The 15,226-nt window shown below is 37.9% G+C and overlaps 1 protein-coding gene across 5 annotated transcripts in view; it reads right to left on the minus strand.

The window, feature by feature from the left end:
- The window catches only part of MAP3K7 (mitogen-activated protein kinase kinase kinase 7), a 70,508-nt gene that overhangs the window by 36,706 nt on the left and 18,576 nt on the right, over positions 1 to 15,226 (minus strand). For all 5 annotated transcript variants that reach the window (XM_009451653.5, XM_003950893.5, XM_003950892.5 and 2 more), the window contains exons 4-7: positions 8,923 to 8,968; positions 7,373 to 7,511; positions 3,792 to 3,916; positions 745 to 873 (exon numbers count right to left, since the gene is read on the minus strand). In XM_009451653.5, coding sequence (XP_009449928.1) covers positions 745 to 873; positions 3,792 to 3,916; positions 7,373 to 7,511; positions 8,923 to 8,956 — 427 coding nt within the window. In that variant the 5' untranslated portion in view covers positions 8,957 to 8,968. The remainder of the gene's footprint in view (positions 1 to 744; positions 874 to 3,791; positions 3,917 to 7,372; positions 7,512 to 8,922; positions 8,969 to 15,226) is intronic.

Here is a 15,226-nt window from a genome sequence, read left to right on the forward strand (position 1 = left end):
GTAAAGTAACTTTACTAATGAAGAGGATGCATTCTAACATCATATGTGGTTAAAAACAACATTACCAGAACTATAAAAGAAACAGGACGGACGCAAGGACATTGAGTCCATAAGTCAATATGACTTAAGATATGAGCATTCAAGTCAGAAGCATCTGGATTTGAATCCCAGCTCTACCACTTACTAATCCTGTGACCTTAAGCAAGTTATTTAACCTCTCTAGGCCTCAGTTTCCTAATCTGTAAAATGAGGCAATAGTACTCACCTTCTAAGGGTGGGTAAGAATATAAACAGGAAAAATATGTGAAGCATTATTATTCTCTGCTTTTTCTCCTCGATGAGGCCCTTGCTTCTTCAGGAGAAAAGGGCTATAACTCTTCAGTTATATTAACCATGTCAGAGATTTTATGTATGTATTTTTTTATTTTTTCCAGGATCCAGCCTGATGCTTCTCCCTAAGAGAGAGCCAACTGTCTAGGTTGCGTACTGATGGCCTTTCCCTAATCAGCGGAGCCAGTGAACATCCTCAGCCGCATGTGTAGACCAGGACTACTCTCAATCCTGCTCTGCTGGACTCTGGGGCAGGGACAGGGCAGAGTCTTATAATAGCAAAGCAGTCTCTTAACAAAGAATTGTACATTTTAATGTTAGAGATAAATGATATTCTTTAGGGAAGGGGACAGGAGTAGTCTTCCAAGTAGAAAACACAAAAAGTACTTTTAAGAAAAATTTCTTTTTACGAACCATTATGAACGGCCCACATGATTCGGAAAGCTGGGCCACCAATCTCATCAAATGGTTTCCGACGCGTTATCACTTCCCAAAGAATAATACCCCAGCTGAAGACGTCACATTTTTCACTGTAATTACTACCTAGAAAAAAAAAAGGTAGTATATAACCTAAAGACTATTTTTCCACATGACTTACAGAAACAATGGCTTAAATTTTGAGAATGGGTATCAGGGATAAAAATGAGGCTGTCACATGTAGAACTAAGAAACTACTCTTTCTGAAGTACTTTGTCTTTTCAACAAGTACATTTTTAAATGAATTAAGTATCAACAATACACTAAAAAAACTACTTCAGAAACTCAGTTATTTTCTATCTTTTTTCATCAAGAGGCAGTTTTTTCATCAAGAGGCACAGGACTTGACTTTTATGTATTTAGACTGATACTTTCTCTGGGGCAGAGTATGAAACATCTGTACATTCCTTTATGTCGTTTATTATTATTTTATTCTGAGACAGGATCTCACACTCTCATCCAGGCTGGAGCTCAGTGTAGCCTCAAACTCTTGGGCTCAAGTGATCCTCCTGAGTAGCTGGGGCTACAGGCATGCCCTGGCACAACTGGTTAATTTTTTAAATTTTTTGTAGAGATGGGGTCTTGCCATGTTGCCCAGGCTGGTCTCAAACTCCTGGGCTCAACTGATCCTCCTGCTCTGGCCTCCCGAGGCGCTGGGATCACAGGCATGAGCCATTGTGCCTGGCCTCCTTTCTGTTACATTTTAATCTTAAATTTTCTTCCCACTCTCTGACAGACAGCACTACTCTGCTATCAAAGCAGAAGAACTTTCTAATTTAGTGTTACAGTTTTTTCCTCAATATATGGTGAAGGGAAATTCTTAATTTGTAAACTTAAACATAAGTTGTAAGTAACAAAAATTATGGATAACCTGAGTTATACAGCAAAATTTATAAACTAAGTAGGTGGTTGAATCAGCCAGCACAATAAGCACCCGTCATAATCTCCCAAAAACAAACAAACAAAAACTCAACTCACTGTAAGAATGAACAATTATTATAGCTATAGCTTTACATGCTAAGCAGTACTCTGTAATATAGCACTACAACCATGCTACAATCTAATTTGGGCTACAGGTTGACTGACATCTTTCAGAAATGAAGAAACTTACACAGCCTAACAGTCTGCATTTTGTTGCTCTAGACAATTAAGGGTTGTCTAGAGCAATAAAATTAATCTTTTGTATAAACAAATCTTTTTGCTCTCCACATACAGTAACATTGGGTCATTTTAACTCACATAAAGGTATATTAAATAAGTAAATAATTTTAAAACAATGTCAAATGTATACATTCTGTATATGAAACAGGAGGCATTATTTAATCTTGTGTAATGTAACAGCTGATTATTCATTTATTACTAAATTGAATTTTAGGGCAAAAGAGCTCCACTCAGGTGACTAGTTGCATTGCAATTTCTCTTCCTCTGGGGTGGCTAAAAATAAACAGAAAACCCTTTAAAGTCATCAAAACTGAAAGAAATAAGCTATAACCAGAGTCTGATTAACTGAATGTATCTGAATTTTATGGGCATTTACACTTCCTAACATACAAATCACATACCTTCAGTCCAACTTCTTTCATTTAAAAGATAATTTGATGTTTTTATACAGAAACCTAGCATATAATTTACAGACAACTCTTTTAGAACTTCAGTGACATATGGAGGTATAAAAGAAGGTAAACATATAAGCTTGACATTTATTTGTAATTCGTAGTATCTTATTTCTGTCCAATTACTTGCATTCTTTTTTTTTTCTGAGATGGAGTCTTGCTCTGTCACCCAGGCTGGAGTGCAGTGGCGTGATCTCAGCTCACTGCATGCTCCGCCTCCCAGGTTCACGCCATTCTCCTGCCTCAGCCTCCCGAGTAGCTGGGACTACGGGCGCCCGCCACCACGCCCAGCTAATTTTTTGTAGTTTTAGTAGAGATGGGGTTTCACCGTGTTATTCAGGATGGTCTCGATCTCCTGACCTCATGATCCGCCCACCTCGGCCTCCCAAAGTGCTGAGATTACAGGCCTGAGCCACCACGCCCAGCTACTTGCATTCTTTTTAAGGCATCCTCATTTAAACTTTAGGGCTCTCAATTTTTAATTGCTAGGAAACCAATACAAAAGCACAGTTAATTCTCATTATTCCTGGTATTTATGTTCTATAAAGTTTCTGAGAACACTGAATTAGTGAACACTGAATCATTGCTCCTAAGGAAAATACAGGGGTAGGTTCCTGTGTGCCTCTGGTCACCACGTTTTTGTCAACTGATGAATATATAGCCTTGTTTCATGTGTATTTCTGCTTAAAGACACCTTATTCATATATACTGTTGATTTATTACCATTGAACTCATAGCCAACATTTCTGTAACTCATGCCTGAATGAAGATAATTTAACATATGTATATTGTCTGTTAAGATACACCATAGCCTTCTTGTACTTAGGCAGTACTATGCTTGAGGGCCATTTTAAATAGCAAAATTAACAACAAAAATCACAAAAATGAAAAAGGGCTCTGAACAGCACAAAAAGGACACCTGCTTACAGCATGAGAGCTGAAACAAGACGGAAAAGTGTTGTCTTGTTCAACCTCAGCTGGAAGCATGCGTTAGATGACTCAAAATTTGCACTGCTCAGCGCATGCACACTGTCTGCGAATACATGAAAGCACTGTCTGCAAACAACCATGAAAGCACCATGAGTATTAATTTTGGGGTTACAAATAAAGGTTAGCAAATAGGCAATTTTGCAATTAAGAAATTGGTGAACAATGAGGATCAACTGTACATATGCTTAGAAGCATAGAAGATTTAAATCTTACTATAAAATGTAGGATATAATACTTTATTTAATATCCCCTTAGATTTCATTGTATACTTTATGTATTATGCAGAAATAAAACCATGGAAATGGGGAAAATCTATAAAAACATATGAATTCACAAGGACTGAGGGAGATTATCAAACATACCATACTTTTGCCATTTTACCTTCAAAAACTTCAGGTGCCATCCAAGCAGCACTCCCCTTGTTATTGGTCATGTGTGTCTGAATGTCACAGGCTGTACCAAAATCACAAATTTTTAGAACTGTCCCCCCTGCAACCAGCAGTAAGCTGTTTAAAAAAAACAAAAAATATCAAAAGTTACAAGGCCAACATTTTATTCTACAATAAAAGAAGAGACATTTGTGGAAATGGAAAAGGTTAAGCAAAATGAATGTTATCATTCAACTTCTGTGAAATGACTAATTTACTTGGTCACTATAAAAGCCTAATAGTTCAGAGAAATAATAAGCAAAAATTAATTGACCATAACCTAGCTCTCTTTGGAAGGCTGCTAGACTCACATTCTGATGTCTTCATCTCTAGCTCCAAAATCTTTCCTGATCATACTTCTCTCTGGCCAAAATAAAATGTGGGGTTTAAAAAACTTCTATTAGGTCAACATTATGGTATCCTGAAATGGGAGTTTAATCATAAATATGTATTACTTAAAAAATAGTAACACTATATAATTTAAAGAAAATAAGCCAATATAGAAGGAAAAAAATGGTCTGTAATTTAATGTCTTTATTTTGAAGATACTTCTAAAAAATGTTCAATCCCAAAACCATTTTTGTGCTTAGACTATGTATGTGTGGGAGGAATACAAATCTATTATAGCTAAAATGACCTAATGAGAGATTTCTGGAAAATTTTCTGAACTTAAGATTCGGACTTTCCTAGGTGTACTATTACGCAACTACAGTCACCAAGTAGCATACTGTTACTTACAAGGTTTTGCTTTTCATGACAAACAGAAATAGAAATGGGTAATATAATTTGCATCATCACATTGTAGTAATATCCAATAGCAGTACATAGGAATTCATTTTAATTACAAGTTTTATAAACTTTTTACATCTGGAGAGACTATTTGGAAATTTCTTCTCTTTTAGTCCAATGTGACTAAAATAAGTCAGATAAACTACTATTCACAGTTCCATAATACCAAAAAGACTCTCATAATCATTCCAGTGAAAAGAATGCTAAATCCAGTATACCTCTATATGTACTTCAACAAAACTTTTTTCCCGCATCTCAATGTTCTTGTTCAAACTCTTACACTTTTTACCCAAGAAAATTATAAGAACTCTGTAACTAGTTTCCTTGTTTTATACTGGTATATTCAAGATATCAAGATAATTTCTGATGATTCAAGATAATTTTCCTGAATGAGTTTTATGTTAGTACTCCTTTACTCGACTTCAAAAGTTCACCAGCCTTGAAAAGGAAATTCAAGGCTCACTGAAATCTGAACTTAAATTATCTTTGTAGGCTTACTTTCACACTGTTAAGATTAAAAACACATTTTAATTTCTAATGTAAATGTGAATAAACTTGCAAAAGATAAAATACAAGCACAAGCACAACTTGATAGTGTATAAACACCTCCCTAGATCATCAGGTACCTTCTTTAGATACCATTTTGAGGAACTCTTCCTGACCACAGAATCTGTAGGTTTTCCACTGACAATAAGATATAGCAGGTATTGGCCGGGTGCAGTGGCTCAGGCCTGTAATCCCAGCACTTTGGGAGGCTGAGGCGGGCAGATCACGAGGTCAGGAGATCGAGACCATCCTGGCTAACACAGTGAAACCCTGTCTCTACTAAAAATACAAAAAATTAGCCAGGCGTGGTGGCACATGCCTGTAGTCTCAGCTACTCGGGAGGCTGAGGCAGGAGAATTGCTTGAACCCGGGAAGCGGAGGTTGTAGTGAGCTGAGATTGCGCCACTGCACTCCAGCCTGGGCGACAGAGCGAGACTCTGTCTCAAAAAAAATAAATAAATAAAAATAATAAAAATAATAAAAAAAAAGATATAGCAGGTATTCATGTATGTCCAATTATATATAAAAGCGTAGCCATTCCAAAGAATTTCTTTTACCCAGTACTTTCTGAATTAGAATCAATTCTGATTCTAAAGTCCAACTTGTATACCAGGGGCTCCAAAGACGATTTGCAAGATGAATCCAATCATGGAGAGGCCTGGAATAAATGACCTAGACCAGACCTTCTGTAAATATGTTAATGGTATTTACTAGCAAAAGGAGAATCTCTGTCTACAAATGATTTTAGAAGGATATATCTGGTCTAACTAGGTTGATTAAATAAACCTAAAATTTATGGGGTGTAGTTGGATGAAGATTAGGGATAGTCATTTAAACCATGTAATTATTGCAATGTAAAAGATGTTAGAAAATGGAAATGACTTCCTTTTCTAAGATATTTCTCCATATATTATTCAATAACTAATCATTTATTCCAAAGCCAAAACACACTGTAACGAGGAGAAAAGGGATACTTTTGGGTGTTGCATCAGATGCGTTCAGACTCTTTTTAGGAAAAGAATGCTTTGGCTGTATCTGATGCTTGCCTATATCCTTTGGATCATTTGTCAATTTGTTGCTGGTTAAGAGCTGTGATTCTCATAAGTTTGCTTTAATAATTCAACTCTGTTAATATAGTGGAAAAAGGATGACTGAATATTCACAACGAAGAAAAAAAGGCTAAGTGATTTTTTCATTAGTTAAGGCAGGTAACTAAGATAATAGCCTCAGGAAAAATAAAAGCTTAAACATTATTTTATCAGTGACCTGGGGAAACAGAAATCAGTTTAAGTTTGGGAGTAGAGATAAGATACATAGCAAGAACAGTGATTCTAAGAGTTGGAACCTATGTAGAGTATATCAGATTAGACCTGAGAGTGACAAGTTGCACCCAGAAGGGATGTTTTAATGCTTTAACCAGTATCAAGAGAATGGAATAACTGAAGACTATACTGATTTCCTAAGGGAAACCTCTTCTGTAAAGACTCATGTGCTGGGGTGGGAGCTTGGGGGAGGGTAAAGAAGATACGTGGAGACTATTTTTACTCTGTGACAGGTGCATAAAAGAAAAAAAAAGAGAGAAAAGGAAATAATATGTTTTATGTGTATATTTTCTTTAACTGAATACCTATACAAAAAAAAACCCCCAAAGTTTTAGTCTTTTAAAATACTTATCTAAGGAATTTATAAGTTTTTTAAAGTCCCAAGTATTCACTTTATGAAGAATCCAGAATATTTTCAATTTCTACCCAGATGCCAAGAAATGCCCTTTTACTTTCCTCTGAAAGAGCAAGTAATAACAACTCTGCAAATTTCTGTAGAATGTTTACGTGCTAGGTGTTAGGGACACAGCAAGAAAAACGTCAGACCTATCTCTGCCCCCAAGGAATTGTCTAACAGCAACATTATATACTGCAGGCACAAAATGAGATTTTTATAGGCTAACAGATTCTAGAAGTATGCTAATCTAAGGTAGAGGTTACCAAAAATAAAAATCCCACTAAAGACAACATCTAAAATACAAGCTTAGATAAATGACTAAATGATGAAGGTGAGTTAAAAGTAAACACTGAGTAAGCCAAATAGAGAAAAGAGAAACTCCTGTACAATAATGAGCTTGAATTAGAGAGTGGGTTCGGGGTGGTGAGAGTGAGAGAGAAGGAGGAAGAGGCTGAGGGGTGTCACATTATTATAACTTACTTTGGTGGTTTCAGGTCCCTGTGAATTAGCGCTTTGGGTTGCATGCTGTGAAGATAAGCCACTCCTTGGGAACACTGTAAACACCAACTCATTGCGTGGGCAGCAGTATAATATGGCAATGGTTCAGCACCATGCAGCACTGCGAAAGAAAGGCACAAACTAAAAAGAACTTTATTGCATATAACAAAAGACACAATGTGAATGCAAGCACTATCAGAACACATGACTGGGTATTTTTCTACATACACATATGCTCCATCAGTCCTGCTTTTAATTTTTTACTTTCTTTTTTCTTTTTGTTTTTTGAGACGGAGTCTCACTTTGTTGCCAGGCTGGAGTGCAGTGGTACGATCTTGGCTCACTGCAAACTCCACCTCCTGGGTTCAAGCGATTCTCCTGGCTCAGCCTCCCGAGTAGCTGGGACTACAGGCGTGTACCACCACGCCCAGCTAATTTTTGTATTTTTAGTAGAGCCAGGGTATCACCATGTTGGCCAGGATGGTCTTGATCTCTTGACCTCATGATCTGCCTGCCTTGGCCTCCCAAAGTGCTGGGATTACAGGAGTGAGCCACCATGCCTGGCCTTTTAATTTTTTTTCTAAATAAAAAGGATGAAAATATCTAATAATTTTGAGTGGATAATTGCCATAATATTAACATTTAATAGTACATTTATTAAATGTTATTCCTACATTGAAGTAAAATCAATATACATTACCACATTTTTTCAAACAGATAAAGACTTTTATAAAGTAATACAAATTATGAGCAGTCTTATGGCACACTACTACAAGAGAGAGGCAGAGAACAGTACAGAAAGAAACAAAACAATGTATATCAAGATGTTTGCACCTGTATTTTCTGTAATGGCTAAAAACCAGAAGTAGTTCAATTAAATAAGACAATGGGGTATTAGATATCCATCAACAATGATGAACACATGGGCAGTAAATATAAGTAAAAGTTTACATAAAATAATATTAATTAAAAAATAAAATGTAACAATTTGTTTTATATAACTGGTGCTACAAGAGACAATACATTTCTGCATATGGTTGGTATTTTTAGGGTAAAAGAGCTCTGTTCTACAAAGGTAACTACACAAAGTTTTTTTTTCATTGCTACAAATAAAAGGTTGTGTGAAGTGAGTTTTCACATTTTTTTTTGAAAAAAAGAAAAAATAACGCAGAGTGAAATCGAACTATGGTTAAAGAATTCTAAAATGAGGAGGCTCAAAGTTATGAGAGGGCAAAAAGAAAAAAAATCTGAAGATATTTTAAAATCTATTTAAAAAGTAAACTTTTACTTAAATGCTTTTAATGAAATGCAAAGTACCATCTACTTAAAAAATTGATAGACCTCTAAATTTCACATACTAATGTTATAGAATCTTATCTTTCCATTTTTATTCTTTAGCAGATTTTTAAAAATTATGTCCTTTTGAGACTCTGACGGCAAATTGTGAAGAATGTTAAACAACTTAGGGTTTATATTAAAATTTTTCAAATTATTTTAATCCACTAGATAAAGACAGGTCTAATGACACTCACCATTATATAAAGAGCCCCCTTCAGCATATTCCATCACAAGACACACCTAAAGGAAACATATACCAGAAGCATTAACCAAGAAGCTCCATCATCTTAGGGCCTTTGAGAGAGAATTTAATTCACTCCCCTGATTTTATAGATATATTAAAAATCATTCTTTTGGCCCCTACTATGTGAATAGTACTAGGGAAGGAAAAGGTATCTATGACCTAAGACTGTCTTCTAGGAGTCCACTAAGAGTGAAGACGTATGTAAAATACAATCACAGGATATTCTGGGGACTTTCTCCAGTGCCAGTAAGTAGGTGCTGCCACAGGATATCAAAAGCCTCATAAGAAGATGAGGTTATTGGACAAAATCACCTAAAACAACTCTTCTGATACAGTTTTGCTAAAAGACTAGAAACAAGTCAAATGAACAAACTATAACTGTTCTTTCAGAAATACATCTAAGATAGCAGATCAAAATAGCTACATAGGAGGTTCCAAGATGGCCAAATAGGAAAAGCTCCAGTCTACAGCTACCAGCGTAAGCGACGCAGAAGATAGGTGATTTCTGCATTTCCAACTGAGGTACAGGGTTCATCTCACTGGGGCTTGTCAGACAGTGGATGCAGCCCATGGAGTGTGAGTCGAAGCAGGGCAGGGCGTTGCCTCACCCAGGAAGCACAAGGGGTTGGGGAATTCACTTTCCTAGACAAGGGAAGCCGTGACAGATGGTACCTGGAAAATTGGAACACTCCCACCCTAACACTGCGCTTTTCCAACGGTCTTAGCAAACAGCACACCAGGAGATTATATCCTGCACCTGGCTCGGAGAGTCCCATGCCCACGGAGCCTCACTCACTGCTAGCACAGCAGTCTGAGATCCAACTGCAAGGCGGCAGCGACACTGGGAGAGGGGCGTCTGCCATTGCTGAGGCTTGAGTAGGTAAACAAAGCAGCCAGGAAGTTAGAACTGGGTGGAACCCACCACAGCTCAAGGAGGCCTGCCCGCCTCTGTAGACTCCACCTCTGGGGGCAGGGCATAGCTGAACAAAAGGCAGCAGAAACTTCTGCAGACTTAAACATCCCTGTCTGACAGCTTTGAAGAGAGCAGTGGTTCTCCCAGCATGGAGTCTGAGATCTGAGAAAGGACAGACTGCCTCCTCAAGTGGGTCCCTGACCCCTGAGTAGCCTAACTGGGAGACACCTTCCAGTAGGGGCAGATTGACACCTCATACAGCCAGGTGCCCCTCTGAGACGAAGCTTCCAGAGGAAGGATCAGGCAGCAACATTTGCCGTTCTGCAGTATTTGCTGTTCTGCAGCCTCCGCTGGTGATACCCAGACAAACACGGTCTGGAGTGGACCTCCAGCAAACTCCAACAGACCTGCAGCTGAGGTCCTGACTGTTAGAAGGAAAACTAATAAACAGAAAGGACATCCACATCAAAACCCCATCTGTACGTCACCATCATCAAAGACCAAAGGTAGATAAAACCACAAAAATGGGGAGAAACCAGAGCAGAAAAGCTGAAAATTCTAAAAATCAGAGCACCTCTTCTCCTCCAAAGCTCCTTGCCAGCAACGGAACAAAGCTGGATGGAGAATGACTTTGATGAGTTGAGAGAAGAAGGCTTCAGACAATCGGTAATAACAAACTTCTCCGAGCGAAAGGAGGATGTTTGAACCCATCACAAACAAGCTAAATACCTTGAAAAGAGATTAGCTGAATGGCTAACTAGAATAAACAGCATAGAGAAGACCTTAAATGACCTGATGGAGCTGAAAACCATGGCACAAGAACTACGTGACACATGCACAAGCTTCAGTAGCTGATTTGATCAAGTGGAAGAAAGGGTATCAGTGATTGAAGATCAAATGAATGAAATGAAGCAAGAAGAGAAGTTTAGAGAAAAAAGAGTAAAAAGAAACAAACAAAGACTCCAAGAAATATGGGACTATGTGAAAAGACCAAATCTACATCTCATTAGTGTACCTGAAAGTGACGGAGAGAATGGAACCAAGTTGGAAAACCCTCTTCAGGATAATCCAGGAGAACTTCCCCAACCTAGCAACGCAGGCCAACATTCAAATTCAGGAAATACAGAGAACGCCACAAAGATACTCCTCGAGAAGAGCAACTCCAAGACACATAATCGTCAGATTCGCCAAAGTTGAAATGAAGGAAAAAATGTTAAGGGCAGCCAGAGAGAAAGGTCGGGTTACCCACAAAGGGAAGCCCATCAGACTAACAGTGGATGTCTCAGCAGAAACTCTATAAGCCAGAAGAGAGCGGGGGCCAATATTCAACATTCTTAAAGAAAAGAATTTTCAACCCAGAATTTCACATCCAGCCAAACTAAGCTTCATAGGTGAAGGAGAAATAAAATCCTTTACAGACAAACAAATGCTGACAGATTTTGTCACTACCAGGCCTGCTGAACAAGAGCTCCTGAAGGAAGCACTAAACATGGAAAGGAAAAACAGGTACCAGCCATTGCAAAAACATGCCAAATTGTAAAGACCAGTGATGCCAGGAAGAAACTGCATCAACTAACAGGCAAAATAACCAGCTAACATCATAATGACAGGATCAAATTCATACATAACAATATTCACCTTAAATGTAAATGGGCTAAATGCTCCAAATGAAAGACACAGACTGGCAAATTGGATAAAGAGTCAAGACCAATAAGTGTGCTGTATTCAGGAGACCCATCTCACGGGCAGAGACACACATAGGCTCAAAATAAAGGGATGGAGGAAGATCTACCAAGCAAATGGAAAACAAAAAAAAAGGCAGGGGTTGCAATCCTAGTCTCTGATAAAACAGACTTTAAACCAACAAAGATCAAAAGAGACAAAGAAGGCCATTACATAATGGTAAAGGGATCAATTCAACAAGAAGAGCTAACTATCCTAAATATATATGCACCCAATACAGGAGCACCCAGATTCATAAAGGAAGTCCTCAGAGACCTACAAAGAGACTTAGACTCCCATACAATAATAATGGGAGGCTTTAACACCCCACTGTCAATGTTAGACAAATTAATGAGACAGAAAGTTAACAAGGATATCCAGGAATTGAACTCAGCTCTGCACCAAGTGGACCTAATAGACATCTATGGAACTCTTCATCCCAAATCAACAGAACACACATTCTTCTCAGCACCACATTGCACTTATTCCAAAATTGACCACATAGTTGGAAGTAAAGCACTCCTCAGCAAATGTAAAAGAACAGAAATTACCACAAACTGTCTCTCTGACCACAGTGGAATCAAACTAGACTCAGGATTAAGAAACTCACTCAAAACCACTCAACTACATGGAAACTGAACAATGGACTACTGGGTACGTAATGAAATGACGGCAGAAATAAAGATGTTCTTTGAAACCAATGAGAAGAAAGACACAACATGCCAGAATCTCTGGGACACATTTAAAGCAGTGTGTAGAGGGAAATTTATAGCACTAAATGCCCACAAGAGAAAGCAGGAAAGATCTAAAATTGACACCCTAACATCACAATTAAAAGAACTAGAGAAGCAAGAGCAAACACATTCAAAAGTTGGCAGAAGGCAAGAAATAACTAAGATCGGAGCAGAACTGAAGGAGACAGAGACACAACAAACCCTTCAAAAAAAAATCAATGAATCCAGGAGCTGTTTTTTTGAAAAGATCAACAAAACTGACAGACCACTAGCAAGACTAATAAAGAAGAAAAGAGAAGAATCAAATAGACACGATAAAAAATGATAATGGGGATATCACCACCAATTTCACAGAAATACAAACTACCATCAGAGAATACTATAAACACCTCTATGAAAATAAACTAGAAAATCTAGAAGAAATGGATAAATTACTGGACACATACACCCTCCCAAGACTAAACCAGGAAGAAGTTGAATTCCTGAATAGACCAATAACAGGCTCTGAAATTGAGGCAATAATGAATAGCCTACCAAAGAAAAAAAGTCCAGCACCAGATGGATTCACAGCCAAATTCTACCAGAGGTACAAAGAGGAGCTGGTACCATTCCTTCTGAAACTATTCCAATCAATAGAAAAAGAGGGAATCCTCCCTAACTCATTTTATGAGGCCAGCATCATTCTGATACCAAAGCCTGGCATAAATACAACAAAAAAAGAGAATTTTAGACCAATATCCCTGATGAACATCAATGCAAAAATCCTCAATAAAATACTGGCAAACCGAATCCAGCAGCCTATCAAAAAGCTTATCTACCACGATCAAGTTGGCTTCATCCCTGGGTTGCAAGGCTGGTTCAACATACACATATCAATAGACATAATCCATCATATAAACAGAACCAAAGACAAAAACCACATGATTATCTCAATAGATGCAGAAAAGGGCTTTGACAAAATTCAACAGCCCTTCATGCTAAAAACTCTCAATAAACTAGGTACTGATGGGACGTATCTCAAAACAATAAGAGCTATTTATGACAAACCCACAGCCAATATCATCCTGAATAGACAAAAACTGGAAGCATTCTCTTTGAAAACTGGCACAAGACAAGGATGCCCTCGCTCACCACTCCTATTCAACATAGTGTTGGAAGTTCTGGCCAGGGCAATCAGACAGGAGAAAGAAATAAAGGGTATTCAATTAGGAAAAGAGGAAGTCAAATTGTCCATTTGCAGATGACATCATTGTATATTTAGAAAACCCAATCGTCTCAGCCCAAAATCTCCTTAAGCTGATAAGCAACTTCAGCAAAGTCTCAGGATACAAAATTAATGTGCAAAAATCACAAGCATTCCTATACACTAATAACAGACAAACAGAGAGCCAAATCATGAGTGAACTCCCATTCACAATTGCTTCAAAGAGAATAAAATACCTAGGAATCCAACTTACAAGGGATGTGAAGGACCTCTTCAAGGAGAACTACAAACCACTGCTCAATGGAATAAAAGAAGACACAAACAAATGGAAGAACATTGCATGCTCATGGATAGGAAGAATCAATATCGTGAAAATGGTCAAGGTAATTTATAGATTCAATGCCATCCCCACCAAGCTACCAATGACTTTCTTCACAGAATTGGAAAAATTTACTTTAAAGTTCATATGGAACCAAAAAAGAGCCCACATTGCCAAGACAATCCTAAGCCAAAAGAACAAAGCTGGAGGCATCACACTACCTGACTTCAAACTATACTACAAGGCTACAGTAACCAAAACAGCACAGTACTGGTACCAAAACAGAGATATAGACCAATGGAACAGAACAGAGCCCTCAGAAATAATACCATACATCTACAACCATCTGATCTTTGACAAACCTGAGAAAAACAAGCAATGGGGAAAGGATTCCCCATTTAATAAATGGTGCTGGGAAAACTGGCTAGCCTTATGTAGAAAGCTGAAACTGGATGCCTTCCTTATACCTTATACAAAAATTAATTCAAGATGGATTAAAGACTTAAATGTTAGACCTAAAACCATAAAAACCCTAGAAGAAAACCTAGGCAATACCATTCAGGACATAGGCCTGGGCTAGGACTTCAGGACTAAAACACCAAAAGCAATGGCAACAAAAGCCAAAATTGACAAATGGGATCTAATTAAACTAACGAGCTTCTGCACAGCAAAAGAAACTATCGTCAGAGTGAACAGGCAACCTACAGAATGGGAGAAAATTTTTACAATCTACCCATCTGACAAAGGGCTAATATCCAGAATCTACAAAGAACTTAAACAAATTTACAAGAAAAAATCAAACAACCCCATCAAAAAGTGGGCAAAGGATATGAACAGACACTTCTCAAAAGAAGATGTTTATGCAGCCAAAAGACACATGAAAAAATGCTCATCATCACTGGCCATCAGAAAAATGTAAATCAAAACCACAATGAGATACCATCTCACACCAGTTAGAATGGTGACCCTTAAAAAGTCAGGAAACAACAGGTGCTGGAGAGGATGTGGAGAAATAGGAACACTTTTACACTGTTGGTGGGACTGTAAACTAGTTCAGCCATTGTGGAAGACAGTGTGGCAATTCCTCAAGGATCTTGAGTAGAAATACCATTTGACTCAGCCATCCCATTACTGGGTATATACCCAAAGGATTATAAATCATGCTGCTATAAAGACACATGGACACATATGTTTACTGTGGCACTATTCACAATAGCAAAGACTTGGAACCAACCCAAATGTCCATCAATGATAGACTGGATTAAGAAATTGTGGCACATATACACCATGGAATACTATGCAGCCATAAAAAAGGATGAGTTCATGTCCTTTGTAGGGACATGGATGAAGCTGGAAACCATT

The sequence above is a fragment of the Pan troglodytes genome, chromosome 5, assembly GCF_028858775.2.
Source record: "Pan troglodytes isolate AG18354 chromosome 5, NHGRI_mPanTro3-v2.0_pri, whole genome shotgun sequence".
Taxonomy (NCBI): domain Eukaryota; kingdom Metazoa; phylum Chordata; class Mammalia; order Primates; family Hominidae; genus Pan; species Pan troglodytes.